Source organism: Emydura macquarii, unplaced genomic scaffold (genome assembly GCF_026122565.2).
Source record: "Emydura macquarii macquarii isolate MOO-44397 ecotype Brisbane River unplaced genomic scaffold, CSIRO-AGI_Emac_v2 contig_1790, whole genome shotgun sequence".
NCBI lineage: Eukaryota > Metazoa > Chordata > Testudines > Chelidae > Emydura > Emydura macquarii.
Genome location: NW_027131927.1, coordinates 2,389,228 through 2,404,207, shown reverse-complemented (window position 1 = coordinate 2,404,207; position 14,980 = coordinate 2,389,228). Strand labels below are relative to the sequence as shown.

The following is a 14,980-nucleotide window of genomic DNA, read 5'->3' as shown; positions in this document are numbered from 1 at the left end:
GCCCCCGGGCAGGGCGCCAGGGACGGAACCCGAGGCCTCTGGGTCCTCGCATAGAGACACACAGACACACAACACAGAGACAGAGACAACACACAGACACAACACGCAGAGTTAACACAAACACAGACAGAACATGGACATACATACATGTATACAGAACATAGAGACACACAACACAGAGACAGACACAACACACAAACACAGACACACACAACACGCAACATACAGGCACAACACAGAGACATGCAGGCACATAACACAGAGACAGAGACAACACACAGACACAACACGCAGAGTTAACACAAACACAGACAGAACATGGACATACATACATACAGAACATAGAGACACACAACACAGAGACAGACACAACACACAAACACAACACAGAAACATGCAGGCACACAACGAGACACGACAACACAGACTGACAGACACAACACACACACAAAGACAGGCAGATATCCAATGTCCCGGCTAGCCCAGCCAAAGGACCAGACACCACAAACAAGAGCAGCTGGGTCCTAACAAACCCCTGGTGGGAGACTAAATATTTGCGTTTGGGTGTAGTCTAGAAAAGTGTGTGTGTGAGATGGGAAACCAGGCCACAATCCTGAAGGTATAACAAAGTTGCCCCCGCAGATCACAACAGGAGAGAATTACTCCCCCAGAGATTTCCCAGCTCCTAGAGATAAACTCACCCTGGCGCAGGGGGGCTGACGTCACTTAAACCCTGCTCTTTCCAGCATCTTTGCACCCAGAGCGCTCAGAACTCACACACCGGGGCATCAAAATCACAAGGAACAGTTTAAAATCATGAGATTTCATTTTACAAATCACACATCCAAACTCCTGAGGGCTTTTTAATCACACATCAGGCTCCCAAAGATCATGAGATTAGCTTTAAAATCACCGCTTTTTAAATGACTGTCATTATTTTGTGGGGTTCTTTGGATTTGCCTGCTGGTTTCCCAGCCTTTGGGTACCACGTAAGCCCCAGTTTCAAGCCCTTTCCTTCAGCCGTGAGAACTTGAAATAGGCAGAATTCCTGATCCCACTGAAATCACGGACAAAAGGTGCATCTTTTAACCCTTACTGAATGGATTCTCACATAACCCTTGACCCCAGGAGCCAGGAATCCAATTAAACCCCCAAAGAGCCCAAGACCTGTGATAAAATCCCATGAGTTGGCAACACTGCAAAACGTCTGCCTTCTCCTTTACAGTGCATCCAACTTTTGCAATTTTGACATGAGTTTTCTGCTGTTTGGGGTCTCTCATAAAGCCTCAGTGCCTGGAGTCACATTAATCCCTGAGAATCTAGGCTTTCTTTTACTTGTTATAAAAAGGAAGTTGCAAGCCCTGGTGGGGGTGGAGAAAAGCTTGTAAACATGACGCCCAGGCAGGCTCCGAAACTAGAACATCAAATCTGAAGATTCCAAAACATGTTATTAAAAACCAAATCTCGTGATTTTTGTGTGTCGTGCTTTTCGTGGGAATTCTCTGCTCTTGGAGGGCAGTGGGGTCTAATGGTTAGAAGTGGTGGGGGAAGCAAGGACTCCTGGTTCTATCCCTGGCTCTGGGAGGGCAGTGGGGTGTAGTGGGTTAGATCAGGAGGGGCTGGGAGCAAGGACTCTTGGGATCTGACATGATTTTTGAAGTTGGCTTTTATTCCGCAAGCACTGGGGATTGAGGTTTTTGCGCTACACTTTTCCAGTTGGGTCCCAAGCCCTTTCCCTAAATAAATTCCCCTGTTCACATTGTTCAAAGGCTTTTTTTACTCTCCAGAGCTTGTCTCTGACCCAACAGCCTTGTTTTCACTAGGCGGAAAGGTTGGGGACGGGGGATAATCATGTGCTATTTCCACACGTGAGGAATGAAAGGAGCACACAAATCAGGGTTTCTGACCTCAGATTTCAATTCAGCTGTTCCTCCCTGTGCAGGAGCCTAACAACTCTGCTTTCCTCCCTCACACACACACACACACACAGAGCAGGACACAGCCCCTCCAGCAGGGGGCAGCGCATGCATGCACCCGCACACACAACTCTACTAGTAATGTTGCTTCTTTCAACCAAATTTAATTCAGATCCAAGCCGGGGTCTCCATTTCCACCTCAGGGAATTTACTGGGGCAAAGCGAGCTCAAGCTCTCCCATCCTCAATGGGTCTGGATCACTTGGGATCACACAAGGATGGTGATTGGAGACTGTTCTGTCTCTTCTTGGGTCTGCGTCTTTGGGCTTGTTTCTAGGGCTGCCAGCTTCCTTCGCTCCGATCCAGCCTCAGCATGGCTTGCTCTTGCTGTTTGTAACATGCTTTGAGAGTCTCAGATGAGAAGGGCTGTGGTGTGTGTGTGTGTGTGTCAATCCCAGCCACCCCCTGCTGGAAGGGCTGAGCTCTGCTCTGTGTGTGTGTGTGTGTGTGTGTGCATGCGTGCCCCGGCTGCCCCCTGCTGGAAAGGATGAGCCCTGCTGTGTGTGCGTATGTCTGGACATCTCCTCCTGGAGGGGGTGAGCCCTGCTCTGTGCGTGTGTGTGTGTGTGTGTGTGTGTGTCCCTCCTGCCCCCTGCTGGAGGGTATGAGCCCCGCGCTGTGTGTTTGTGTGCTGCCCTCTACTGGATGCTATCCTAAATGTTCACCTGTGTGTCATATGCCCTGTACTTTCAGCCCAAGCAATAAGGCTCTGTGGGGCGCACGGTGGGGGGGTGGAGGTGGCCCAGGACCAGGTTCAGTCACCTCCTGGCTCTGCACAGAGTGAATCCTGCCACCCGACCGGGGGCTGAGCAGGGACACAGGGACAGCACAATCACGGGGTGAACAATGAGCCAGCAAGTGTGTAATGGGCCAGTGAGTGTGCAATGAACTGGGGAGTGTGCAATTGGTGTGCAACGGGCGGGCTACCAAGGAGTGTGCAACGCGCGTGCACGAAGTGGGTGAGCGAACCCCACCCCCAACCCACGTGCGTGCTCCCTCACCCCAGCAGGAGGCGGGGCCTAGACCCTTCTTGCTCCTTCCATTGGCTGGTCCTGCCGTCAGTCACGAAGGAAAGGCCCCTATTGGCTCCTCTAGGCTGGCGGAGGGCGGGGCTTCACTGAACCTGGAAGCGGAGGGACAGGACAGGACGGGACAGGAGCCGGCGCGGGTCGGACCCGGGTGAGAACTGGGACTGAGCACCCCCCCCCCCCCCCGTGGATGGGGCTAGACCGGGCCGGTGACCTTTGCTCCCCTCCCCCCGCAGGTGCAGCCATGTGGCCGGAGCTGCGCGGGGCCCTGCGTGGCGTGGGCGAGGCGCTGGCGGGGACCCCGCGTGGGCTCCTCCGGAGCTGGGCGCCGAGAGCCTGGCCCTGCGGCCTGCCGGCGAGCAGCGGGGTGAGTGAGACCCCCCGGGCGCGTCCGTCCGTCCGTCCCCCCAGCGCCCTCATTCCAGCCCTTCCCTTCTCCGCCCACCTCCACCTGCCCGGCCTTCTCTCCCCGTCCACCTCGTTTCCACCCCCCCATCTCCATCCATGCCAGCCCCGTATACATCCGTCCCTCTCTTCCCCATGTGCACCCATCCCATCTCCGTACATCTCCATCTGTCCCATCCAGCCATCCTGTCTCTGTGCATCCATCCATCCCTCCCTCCCTCCCGTCCTGCGCTCAGTGCTGTATTCCCGCTGTACCCATCCAGACCCTGTGATGATGCCCAGTAGCCGGCCCTCCTCACGCCCTGGGGGCAGACAATCCATCCAGCGTTGCCACCCCAACGCCCTCACAGTGGGTGTGGTTGGACGCTGGCTGCTGGGGCGGGAGGCAGGCTGGAGCCCTGAGTTCCTTGCCGTCCCGGTGGGTTGGTCCAGACGGCACCTGTGACTTGCCAGGTGCCATGGAATCGTTTGGAGGGAATTCAGGACAACCTCTTCCCACGCTGACAGGGGGACAGTCAGAAACACAGACGCACACGCAGGCAGGCACACAGACACTTTCTCTGATTCTCCTGTTCCAGGCAGGAGTTTGGGGACTCCAGGAGCTTGTCCCAAGAGAGAAAGTTGGAACATCGGGTCCAAGGGGGGCCCCTCAGCAGCACTCAGATGAGTCTCTGTTAGGGGGAGCAAAACTTCAGCCCCCCACAGTTCCTACGGCTTCTGGCCAGCCGGCTCCTTCCTCTCGGCCTGTGGCACACGCCGGCACTAGGGTCTCCGGGTGTCCCGGTCTCAGCCCCTGCCGGCTCTTCCACCAAGATGCGGTGCTGGGAGCCCTCGCGGCTGACGACATCCGCAGAGCCCGGGAGGCCAGGCAGAAGACGGGCCCAGAGGAGCAGGCCCGGGCCCCGCGGCAGAAGGTGAGGAGGGATAAGCAGGAGGCGCCGTGGGTACTGCAGGCACAGTCTTGGCATTCAGTGCTGTCCTGGGAAGTGGTGGGCTGGGGGAGTCTTTTAATTAGATTCTTGGTCCAGGATGGCCGAAAGGGGCTGGAGGGGTGGGGGCACTTGGGACACCTCAAAGGGGCCTCAGCATTTGCTAAAATCCTGGGCTTTATTTCTAAATATTTGGCCTGCATGTAGCTCTTTTTGCCCGCAGATCTAGAGGCGTGTTATTAGGTGTATTACGGTAGCACGTAGGGACCCCGCTGGGATCGGGGCCCCCAGGACACAGAACGAGAGTCAGCCCCTGCCCCGAGGAGCTTGCAGATAGACAGGGGCGGGGGAGGAGAAACTGAGGCACAAAGAGGGGCAGGGATGTCCTCAAGGTCCCCCAGCAGGGCAGCGCCGGGGCTAGGGTTAGAGCCCCCTTTGGACACGCTGCCCCTGTTGTCTTCCTGCCAGCTCAGCGAGAGAGCCCGGGAGCGGACGGTGCCCGCGTCGCGCGTCGGCCGGCTCGCCAGCTTTGGAGGTAGAGTCTGCGAGAGCCCGGTGTGCGCATGTGAGCGGAGTTAGCTAGCACCTGGGTGAGTGTGTGCATGAGCCTCTGCCGGGGGCGGGATGTGGGGGGGTGTCCGTGTCCCGGCTCTGAGTGTGCATCTGTCTGTCTGCCTCCCTGCTGGAGGAGCTGGGCTCTGCTGTCTCTGGGCGTGTGCATGTCGTGTCACCGGTACGTGCGTGAGATCACTTGCGTGTGGGTAGTGTGTTGCGATGTGCATGCACGGGAGGCCTGGCAGCCCCTTCCCTAATGCAGCATGTGACCCTCCCGGGGACCGGCCAACACCCGTACCAGGGAGAGACTAGCCCGCCCCACGTTTTGGCCTGGCTGGTGGCTCATCCCATGTGGGATCCCTGGCCCGGCTGGCAGCTTCAGACTGGCCTCAGCGCCCCCCTCTCTCCCCCCAGGAGGTGCCCCCTCTGCCAGGCAGCCCCCTAGCAGCAGCCATCTCACCCGTGCCTCTCTCCCCAGGTCTGGCGGTGGGGCTGGGCATCGGAGCCCTGGCAGAGGTGGCCAGGACCTCGTTCAATGGGGAGAAGAAACCCAGGGGTAAGCGGGGGTCAGGCTCCCTTTGGGCAGCCCTAGGAGGCTGGATCCCCATGGCCCATACGCCTTTAGGAGTGGAGGGGGGTTGGGTCGGTGGGGAAGGGGGCTGGGTGGGTCTCTGGCCCACTGATCTCTCTCCCAGGGGGGCTGATTGCGCCTGTGGCTGGTGAGATGTGGGGTGCCAGCCCTCCCCCAAGGAACTAGCTCTAGGAAAACCCCACTGCCTCATTTCCTGCCCCCTTTGCTCAGACAGCAACTCCCTCCTGGACTCCAGCCCCTTCCTGTCGGAGGCCAACGCTGCGCGGATCGTGGACACGCTGTGCAGGGTGCGGGGCGCCGCCCTAAAAATCGGGCAGATGCTGAGTATCCAAGGTAGGCGCCTGCCTCCGGCCCCTCGACGTTATCCTCTCTGCCACGTGGGAAGGGCCAGCCCAGGCGTGCCCAGAGAGCCTCACGCCCCGTACGCCAGGCAGAAGAATATCGGGGGTCTCGGGACTTTCAGGACCCTCTGTGCTGCTCTGGGGCAGGATCGACCCCCTGAGATCTACCCACCCAGCGCACTGCACTGGGGCTGTTCCCTGCCCCCCAGGGCCCATGGGGGCAGATTGGGAGCATGGCCAGAGCACACTGCACCGTGGCTATTCTCCACTGCTCAGGGTTCGTAGGGGGCAGATTGGGGGGACGGCGTGCACTGCGCTGTGACTATTTTCTGCCCCCCAGGGCCCATAGGGGACAGATCAGGGGCGTTACTGGGATGCACTGTCCTGTGGCTGATCCCTGCCCCCCAAGCCCATGGGGGCAGAGCGTAAGCTAGAGCAGCCCCAGAGGCTGCTGTAACTGACATGGGGGTGCAGAGTACAGAATGGTGGGGAGGGAGGTGAGATCCATAACCCCCAGGCAGGGACGGGGGGGCAGGGAGCCAGGCTCTCTGGTTGGGCTGCACCCGGGGAATGAGTCCGGCAGGAGGTGGGGGTGGAGATGGGGGGATGGGGAGTATGTCTGGTCCCAGCAGGGCCCCGCTGACCCGTCCGCCGCTCCCCACAGATGACAGCTTCCTCAGCCCCCAGCTGCAGCGGATCTTCGCGCGGGTGCGGCAGAGCGCAGACTTCATGCCGGCCTGGCAGACCAGGGTGAGTGACGGGGGCCCCACTGCCCGCACCTGCTCTGCTGGGGGAAGCCCCTGCCAGGGAGAGCCCGGCTGCCCCGGAGCCACCCCGGTGAGGGGCCTTGTGGGGATGCCGTGCCCTGGAGACAAGAAGCTCTGTGCCCTCTCAGGCTCACCCCACGTGGCCAGCAGCGTAACCCACCGTGCCCCCAGGGGGTGGTTGGGCTGTCCCCCCTCCTGCCCTGGGGCAGGACACTGGCTGAGTGTGAGTCTCCCCCTCTCCCCCCCTCCCCCCCGGCGTTTCAGAGGGTGCTGGCGGAGGAGCTGGGGTCGGACTGGCAGGAGAAAGTGGCCTCCTTCAAGGAGACGCCCTTCGCAGCGGCGTCCATCGGCCAGGTGCACCTCGGGGTGCTCCACGACGGGACGGAGGTGGCCATGAAGATCCAGGTGAGCAGCTCACGCCCCCCCTTTCCCAGCACACACAGGTGGCAGTGGCAGGGTAGCCGGACCAGTTACAGGGGGAGCATGGGGGGAGGTTAGAGTGGAGGGGCTGGGAGCCAGGACTCCTGGGTTCTGTCCCCGGCTCAGGGAGGGGAGCGGGGAGCCAGGACTCCTGGGTTCTATTCCTAGCTCTGCTACTGTCTTGCTTTGTGACCATAGTCAAGCCCCTTCCCTTCTCAGGGCATGTCCACACTAAAAAGCTTAAGTCGACCTATGTTACAGCCACCAGAGTAATTGCTGCGGTGGTTCATGTCCACACGCTTTCCTTCTGCGGGTGGTGCATGCGCGTGCAGGGCTGAGAGCACTGGGGCTGCTGTGTGGCTCCCCGCTCTCCACCAGGTGGCTGCCGTGCTCCCGGCAGGGAGCCTTGGTGAAGCTGGGAACCTCGAGGCAGCATCCCTGCTCTCCGTAAGGAGCCAGGAACAAGGAGCCAGGATCCCGGCAGGGGGGCAGCCCTGCTGGAGCGTTCTTGTCAATTTCACGGATCTAGCATGGAGCCATGAAATTGACAAGGTAACCTGCAGCTGATGCAAGCAGCTGGCAGTGTGCACAGGGACCCTGCCTCGCCCTAACTGCCCCGACATGAGCCCTGCGCCTTGCATGGTGATGGAGTTGTTAGGGGGGTGTGGTGGGCGCTTACACAGGCAGGAGCAGGGCTGTAGTGCGGACACTGACATAACTAGGTCGAGGTAAGCTGCCTAATGTCGACCCAATGCTGCAGTGGGGACAGAGCCTCAATTTCCCCATCTGCACAGTGGGGCAGTGGCCCTGACTGATCTCCCGTGGGGGCAGGGGGCTGGTAAGTGCTGGGCGCTGAGGGGGGGCCGGTGAACTTCCCTGCGTTCTCTGAGCCGGCGCGTCTCTGTCTCTGCCTCCCCACAGTACCCTGGTGTAGGCCAGAGCATCCGGAGCGACGTGGACAACCTGCTGGTGCTGCTGAGAATGAGTGCGGTACTCCCGGCGGGTAAGGGGCTGGGCCGCAGTGGGCAGGGAGAGCGGTCCCTGGGGGGGGTGTGGGGGGGCACATTACTCGACATCTCACCCTCTTGCGCTTCTGGGGTTCCTTCCTGACCCCGGCAGCCATCAGCCCGGGGGAGACTTTCCTTGGGGGCTGCAACACATGCTGGAAGCGGTGGGGAGATCTCCTGCCCGCGCCCCTCTCCCCCGGCACAGTGTGCGCTGACAGCCTCATCTCTCCCTCTTCCCCCCCGCCCCGGCCAGGCCTTTTCGCCGACAACACGCTGCAGGTGCTACAGAGAGAGCTGGAGTGGGAGTGCGACTACCGGCGCGAGGCCGACTGCGCCCAGAGGTTCAGGTACTGGCGCCACAGGCTGGGCTCCCCACCAGGAAGGGACTGTGGGCTGGTTGTGGGGACCTGCCCCCCTCTCCCCCAACCCATGCTCAGTGCAGCATCTGCTGCTTTTTGTATTGGGGTGCAGCCCATGGGGACTCCATTACCCAGCATGCACTGCTCCCTGTTAGGTCTCCCCCCCCCATATGTCCCAGCATGCACTGCTCCAGCTGAGCTAAGACACCTGTGAGCTATTCCTTGGTCCCCCTTCTAGCCAGGCTGCCCCATCCCCTAAAAGCCACGTGTGCTGCGTCCCGCCAACAGGGAGGCTGGTGGCTCCCTGGTCCCGGAGGTGGGGGGAGCTGGCAGTGGGGGTGTGGCGGTTGCTCCTGGCTGGCAGAGCTGGGGGTAGCCAGTCGTGTCCTGTTGACCTCTCCCAGGCAGCTCCTGGCCAGCGACCCTTTCTTCGAGGTGCCCAGAGTGGTGGCCGAGCTGACAACTCAGCGGGTGCTGACCATGGAACTGGGGAGCGGTGTCCCCCTGGATCAATGCCAGGATCTGGCCCAGGACATCCGGAACGAGGTGAGGGGTGGACGCACGTGCAGGGGGAGCCGGTTAGACGATCACGACAGCTGGGTTGCCCCCGCTGACAGTGGGGTGAGGTCTGGTGGTCAGAGCTGGGGGACCAGGACTCCTGGGTTCTCTCCCCAGCCCTGGGAGGGGAGGGGATTCTAGAGGTCAGAGCTGGGGGGCCAGGTTCTATGCCTATCTCTGCGTCTAAGCTGTTGTGTGACCTTGAGCAAGTCCCTGCATCTCTGGGGCTCAGTTTCCCGTCTGTAGAGGGGATCACAACCCTTCCCCAGACTGGGAGCTCTTCAGGCCTGACCAGCTCCATATCTGTGCAACAACTGGTGCAGCAAGACCACCCCCCCATTCTCAACTACCATATTGCTGCTAAGAATGCACCTGTGATCCCGAGGCCCTGGTTTTAGCTGGGGTCTCCGGGCAATGCCAATAACCTCCCCTCCCCCGCTGCCCCCCCAGATCTGTCACAACGTCCTGCGCCTCTGCCTGCGGGAGCTCTTCCAATTCCGCTTCATGCAGACGGACCCCAACTGGGCCAACTTCTTCTACGACGCTGGCAAGCACAAGGTGGGGCGTGGGCCTGCTGCCGGGGGGAGGGGGGAATGACCATGGGAGGGGGCTGCGCTCTGCAGGGTGGCACCAGAGCCAGGGGAGCAGCAAGAGAGCGAGTGAGCCCCCACTGGGTGCCCTGGGTGGGTGGGGGAACCCCCTGTTGCTTCTCCACATTTCTCCGGGGTCTCTGCTGGGGACAAAAGCCGTGGCCCCAGGGCGCCGATGCCAGAGCCAGGCATCACTGAACACCAGGGTCCCTACTGTACCCCCCACCAGAGGCCAGGGTTTTGGGGGGGCCAATTACTATGGGTATTATGGTAGCCCCTAGAGGCTGGTAACTGTGTATTACAGTAGCTACTACTGTAATACCCATAGTAACCCACCTCTAGGGGCTATTACAGTAGTAGCTACTGTAATACAGTTACCAGCCTCTAGGGGCTACCATAATACCCATAGTAATCACACCCCACCCCACCAGTGGCTACCATAATACCCATAGTAATCACTCCTAGAACTCTGGTCTCTAGGGGCTTCTGTAATATATCGATTAATCACCCCCCCCCCCCCCCGCTACCATAATAATGTAATGTAACAATCACCCCCATTTCATGGTCTCTGGGGGTTACTGTAATACACATAATAATCCTCCCCAGCACCTTGGCCTCTAAGGGCTACCGTAATGCATATTGTAATCTCCCCCGACCTGCTGTGTTTTGAGAGCATTGCAGACCGGCTGGTTTGGAGAGCAGCGCTGTGGAAAGTCCTAGTGGGGGACCCCTGCAGGAATCAGCCCTGATGGGTGTGCAGCCGTGCCGTGCCGTGCCGGGACAGGACAGCAGGGAGGACGTTATGCTCCGGCCCCTCGGAAGCGTAGGGTGGGGGGCGAAGGGAAGGCCGGGTGCTGTGTTCTGGCCTGTGTCGGTCAGATGGGCTGATCATGAGGGGCCCTTTGAAATGTGTGAAGCTGACTGGCCAGTTGGCTGTGCCAAATGAAATTCAAACATCAGTGTCTGAGCTCTGAACTCTTCATCCCACTGAGATCCTGCCGCGGGGAGTCCCGGAGGTCAGTGCTTCCCGTCGTACGTCCATTGGCGCTGTCTGTGCTTGCGGCTGTGGGCCAGGAGCACCTCAATTTCTCCTCTGCCTCAGCCTCCTCCTTTACCCTGGGGCGATTCCCTCACCTCCCTGCGTCTCCATTTCCCCCTGCATCCCACAGGGCATATCGATCCCAATCTACCTGGTGAATTATTTATCGGGTCCGCTCTCTAGCAAAGAGCTCACAAATCTGCTCCGTGGCACGGACAATAAAAAACACATCAGCTGAAAACCATTCTGGCCGAGCGCCAGGCAGAGACCCAGCTGCTGACAAAGCGCTTGGGGGTTGAGAGGCCGGCTAAGCACGGAAATGTTTTCAGGACCCAGCAGCAGAGAGTTCCATGGGTGCATGGCGACGGCTCCTTGGATTGTTGGAAATTGGTCACTCCTGTTTCCTGGCATGGTGCCCAGCCCTGGAGCAGGCCAGAGCCACAGTCGATTGAAGCCAACAGTGGGATCTCACTGGGTCTTGGATCAAGCCCCTATGCTGGCTGTTTCCTTGGCTTGAGGTCCTTCTTGTCCCAGGCAGCCCACTAAAAAATAAGCCCCTGTCCCCAGGGGCTCTGAGCCGCTGCTGTTGTTCATTCCAGGTGACCCTGCTGGATTTTGGAGCAAGCCGGCCCTTCAGCAGAGAATTCACCCATCACTACATCGAGGTACGAGTACATTCAGCCCCCCACCACGCAGCGCACACAGGAGCCTGTCTGTCTGTATCGCAGACATCCTGGCTGCTGCGTCAGAGCCCCCGGGGTTAGAGGCAGCAAGGGGTGAGGCCACTGTATTGATGGGACTCCTGGATTCTGTTCCCAGCTCTGCTCCCACCAGTGCCTCAGTTTCTCCTCTCACCCTGTGTCTGTTCAGACTGGGAGCTCTTTGGGGCAGAGATCGTCTCTCCCTGCATGTCCAGTGCCCAGCGCTCAGGGGTCCTGATCTCCGTCGATGCCTGGCACAACAGGACCCTAATCTTGGCTGGGGCCTGTGTAACATAGATAACAGTAGCTGGTCTTGATTTTTACAGAGCTCCAGTATCATCTTCCCCCTTTTACAGATAGGGAAACTGAGTCACAAGTTGGGGACTTGCCCGAGGCCAATGGCAGAGCTGGGAATAGGCTGAAGTCTGGGGCAGCGCTGGGTGCTCGGGGAATTGGGTTGGGTTGAGTGGAGCAGGCAGGAACCGGGCATCCTTGGAGCATGGGAGCCTTAGATCGTCCCTGTGTGGGAAAGGTGCACTCCACACCGGGGACCAGCCTGTGGCCCCGAGCCATGCGCTGCTGGCCCCCCTCCCAGCAGCCTTTGCTGTGATGCCCATTGGTACCTTTTCTGCCGTCCACATATGGGACGCCCCTGGAGCCCCCCCAGCAGCCCTGCCTCTGCCACACAGGGTCCTTGGGCTGGGAGCCGGGTTCCAGGTGCCTGTGGGGGGACTGGCCAGCCACGTCTCCTGCTGTTCCCATCGCTGGGCTGGTGACGGGCCCGGCACAGGGACCCAGCGGGCAGCGTTGGCAAACGCCTGCAGCTTGGCAGTGGAAACGTCCACAGAGCATCCTGGGCTCAGAGCCCCCAGGGGCCTCGGCATTTATGGGAACTGGCGCCTACGCCCAGTCGCCTGGCGCCACCCCAGCCAGGATCCTGCCTCCCCCTTGCAGCCGCCCAGGTGGAGGCCTGGCGGGGAACCCCAGCCGGCAGGGGGAGAGGGAGCAAGTGGGGCGCTAGGGGGCTCTGTGCTGACTTTGAACCCACGACCCGATCTCTAGATCGCCCTGCAGCCACCCCGTGAGACCTCGGTCCCCTCCCGCCCCAGCACCTGGCTGGGAGAGGGGACTTCTCCTTCTCTGGCCGGGGGTGGTGGTGGTGGGAGGGGTCCCCCAAGTGGGTGTATCGCCTCAGCCCTGCGGCTCGTTCTCACCTGGCCCCTCCTTGCCGCAGGTGGTGAAAGCTGCAGCCGATGGGGACCGGGCCAAGGTGCTCCAGAAATCCAAAGACCTGAAGTTTGTGACTGGATTCGAGACCAAGGTGAGCGGCTGGGCTCAGTGGGTCCTGGGGGCAGAGCGGAGACCCCAGGCAGCGGGGTGGAGAGGAGGAGTCAGGACGGGTGAAGCCAGGGCTGGGCTAGCAGGGGACTGCGGGTCAAGAGTGAGGGTGTGGGTGGAGGGGTTTGGCTGTTCCAGGAGTCGACCCTCCCTCCAGCTCTAACCCTGCCCCCTGCCCAGGAGTTCGAGGAGGCGCACGTGGACGCGGTGATGATCCTGGGGGAGGCGTTCTCCGCCCCGGGGCCCTTCGACTTCAGCGCCCAGAGCACCACGCGGCGCATCCAGGCCCTGATCCCCGTCATGCTGCACCACCGGCTGGCGCCGCCCCCCGAGGAGAGCTATGCGCTGCATCGCAAGCTGGCCGGCTGCTTCCTTCTCTGCGCGCGCCTGCACGCCCGCATCCCCTGCCACGGGCTCTTCCAGGAGCTCTACGGGCAGTACTGGGCCCGGGAACAAGATGCCGGTCCAGTGGGGGGGACCTAGGACCGAGGGTGGGCCTGGGCTTCCTGGCCGGGGCCTTCCTGCACCGAGATCCTGGATGACTTCTCAGCCCTGTACGTGGCCAGAGCCCATCATGTGCTGGGCTAGGAACTGGGCCAAGCTCCAGGGGCCATCTGTGCCCGTCTCCCTGGGGCCCTGCACCCACCACACCCAGCCCCACCACGCCCACTGACAGCGACGTCGTCCTGCCGCCGTGTCTGTGCTTATTAAAGCTGCGGCATCTGGGCTGGGCCTCGTCGGTTTTCTTTCACCACGGCTCCCCGCCTCCCCGAGGGTGGGGGCTTGGTTCCACGTGCCCCCCCTTGCCCCCCCGCTACTGCTGCCCCGCACAAGGGGCTGGATCGGGGAGGGGGGCAGTGTCCTGCTGCCCCCAGCTGGTTCCTGCAGAGCCAGAAGAGGAAATAGACGCGATTCCCATTTTAGGGTCCATCTCCCCCTCCCCCCCCATTGTGCCCCCTGTCTTTGCCGCCCCTTCCCTGCAGCAGAGCCGGGCTGCAACTTCCCCCTCCTCCACTATCCACCCTTGGCTCTGCATCATCCCAGTGTCCCAGATTCAGACCCAGCGGCAGGCGCCTTTGGTCTTTTTCCAAGGCTTTGATCTCATGTCTTCCATCCCCCACCCCTCCAGCAACTTCCGCTCAGCAGGCTCCCCCGGCTGGGCTCAGCCCCCTAGCAGGGACCGGATGGGGCCAGGCCGGCTGCCCCAGCACAGCAAGGGAGCTACTTGGGGTAACTGCCACCGATGCTGTGAATCCCCAGGGAGCCCAGGCTGACGGGTAAAACCTCCAGCTGGGCTACGGCACAGACGAGTTCCCGGCCGTGCACCCGCAGGCCCCCCTCCAGGCAACCAGCTCTAGCTGCCGTCTCTGCCCACTGTGGGAGCTGGCACTTCGCCCTGCTGGGCCCCAGGATGAGAACCCTACGCTAGAGGGGAAAGGCCCCAGGCCCCCGTTCCCCAGCCTGCCCTGGGGCTGGATCGGAGCCGGTACCTCCTAGAGGGGGGAAGCCCCATGGCCTGTTTCTTCTCTCCCCCCCCCCCCAGCCACGCAGGGAGCTGGCAGCTGGTTTTAATCTGAGCATTTGTTTCCGGCTAGCGTCATAGCAGCTCCCAAGAACACGGCAGATTTCCCACCGCAAAGACGGGCCGAGCCCAGTTCCACCTACCTTGTTTGCTGCAACTCCGCCTGGGCTGCCAGAGCCACGGCAGGACCTGACCGGCTCATGCTGAAATCATTCCTTATGGCACGATACCACCTACGGACCCCCACCGAGATCAGGCGCCCCATTGCGCCAGGCGCTGCACAGATACAGAGTGGGACAGGCCCTGCCCCAAAGAGCTCCTGGCCTAACCAGACAATGAAGCATTTTCCCCATTTTTCAGATGGGGAAACTGAGGCCCGGAGAGGCTGTGGCAGAGAGACATCAAACCCAGCTCTCCCAAGTCTTTAACCACCAGAGCGCAGCTTCACTTTTCTGGGATGAGCTAGTGTGAGGAGTTGTGGGGTGGCATTAAATCCTACCCGTCCCCTCTCTCTTGCATTGAAAGCAACAGTTGTGCCTGGGAACCAAAAGTAGCTGGGCCAATGGGGCGGCCCTGTGGGGTTGGGGGCTTCCAGGTCACCGATGTCATGGGGCAACCTGGAGAATCTGGATATAAGGCTGGTGCGTGGCAGCTGCTTCCAGGCCTTGGGGAGGTTGTTCATTCATCTTTATTATTAGTGGGGTCTAGAGGATCCCACTGGTGGAAGCTGGGAGCCAGGACTCCTGGGTCCTATCTCTGGCTGTGGGGTCAAGTGGGTTGAGAGCCAGGACAGCTGGGTTCTATCCCCGGTTCTGGCATCAATACCTTGTTCGACAGACTCTCCCCCCTCACTC

At 60.7% G+C, this 14,980-nt stretch overlaps 1 protein-coding gene across 3 annotated transcripts; it reads left to right on the top strand.

Moving 5' to 3' along the window:
* The first annotated feature begins 3,106 nt into the window (after positions 1-3,106).
* On the top strand, positions 3,107-14,907 carry COQ8B (coenzyme Q8B). Of its 3 annotated transcripts, none has more exons than XM_067556610.1 (15): positions 3,107-3,154; positions 3,240-3,370; positions 4,222-4,322; positions 4,806-4,872; positions 5,371-5,448; positions 5,695-5,817; positions 6,490-6,575; positions 6,857-6,997; positions 7,934-8,015; positions 8,273-8,366; positions 8,783-8,924; positions 9,387-9,494; positions 11,165-11,230; positions 12,501-12,587; positions 12,785-14,907. In XM_067556610.1, exons 6-15 carry the CDS (start codon positions 5,802-5,804, stop codon positions 13,085-13,087), a joined length of 1,125 nt encoding a protein of 374 aa, XP_067412711.1. In that variant the 5' UTR covers positions 3,107-3,154; positions 3,240-3,370; positions 4,222-4,322; positions 4,806-4,872; positions 5,371-5,448; positions 5,695-5,801; the 3' UTR covers positions 13,088-14,907. The 3 variants fall into 3 exon arrangements, with proteins under 3 accessions (XP_067412711.1, XP_067412709.1, XP_067412710.1); XM_067556608.1 differs by having other exon boundaries at positions 3,987-4,322; XM_067556609.1 differs by lacking the exon at positions 9,387-9,494 and having other exon boundaries at positions 3,987-4,322.
* The last annotated feature ends 73 nt before the right edge of the window (positions 14,908-14,980 follow it).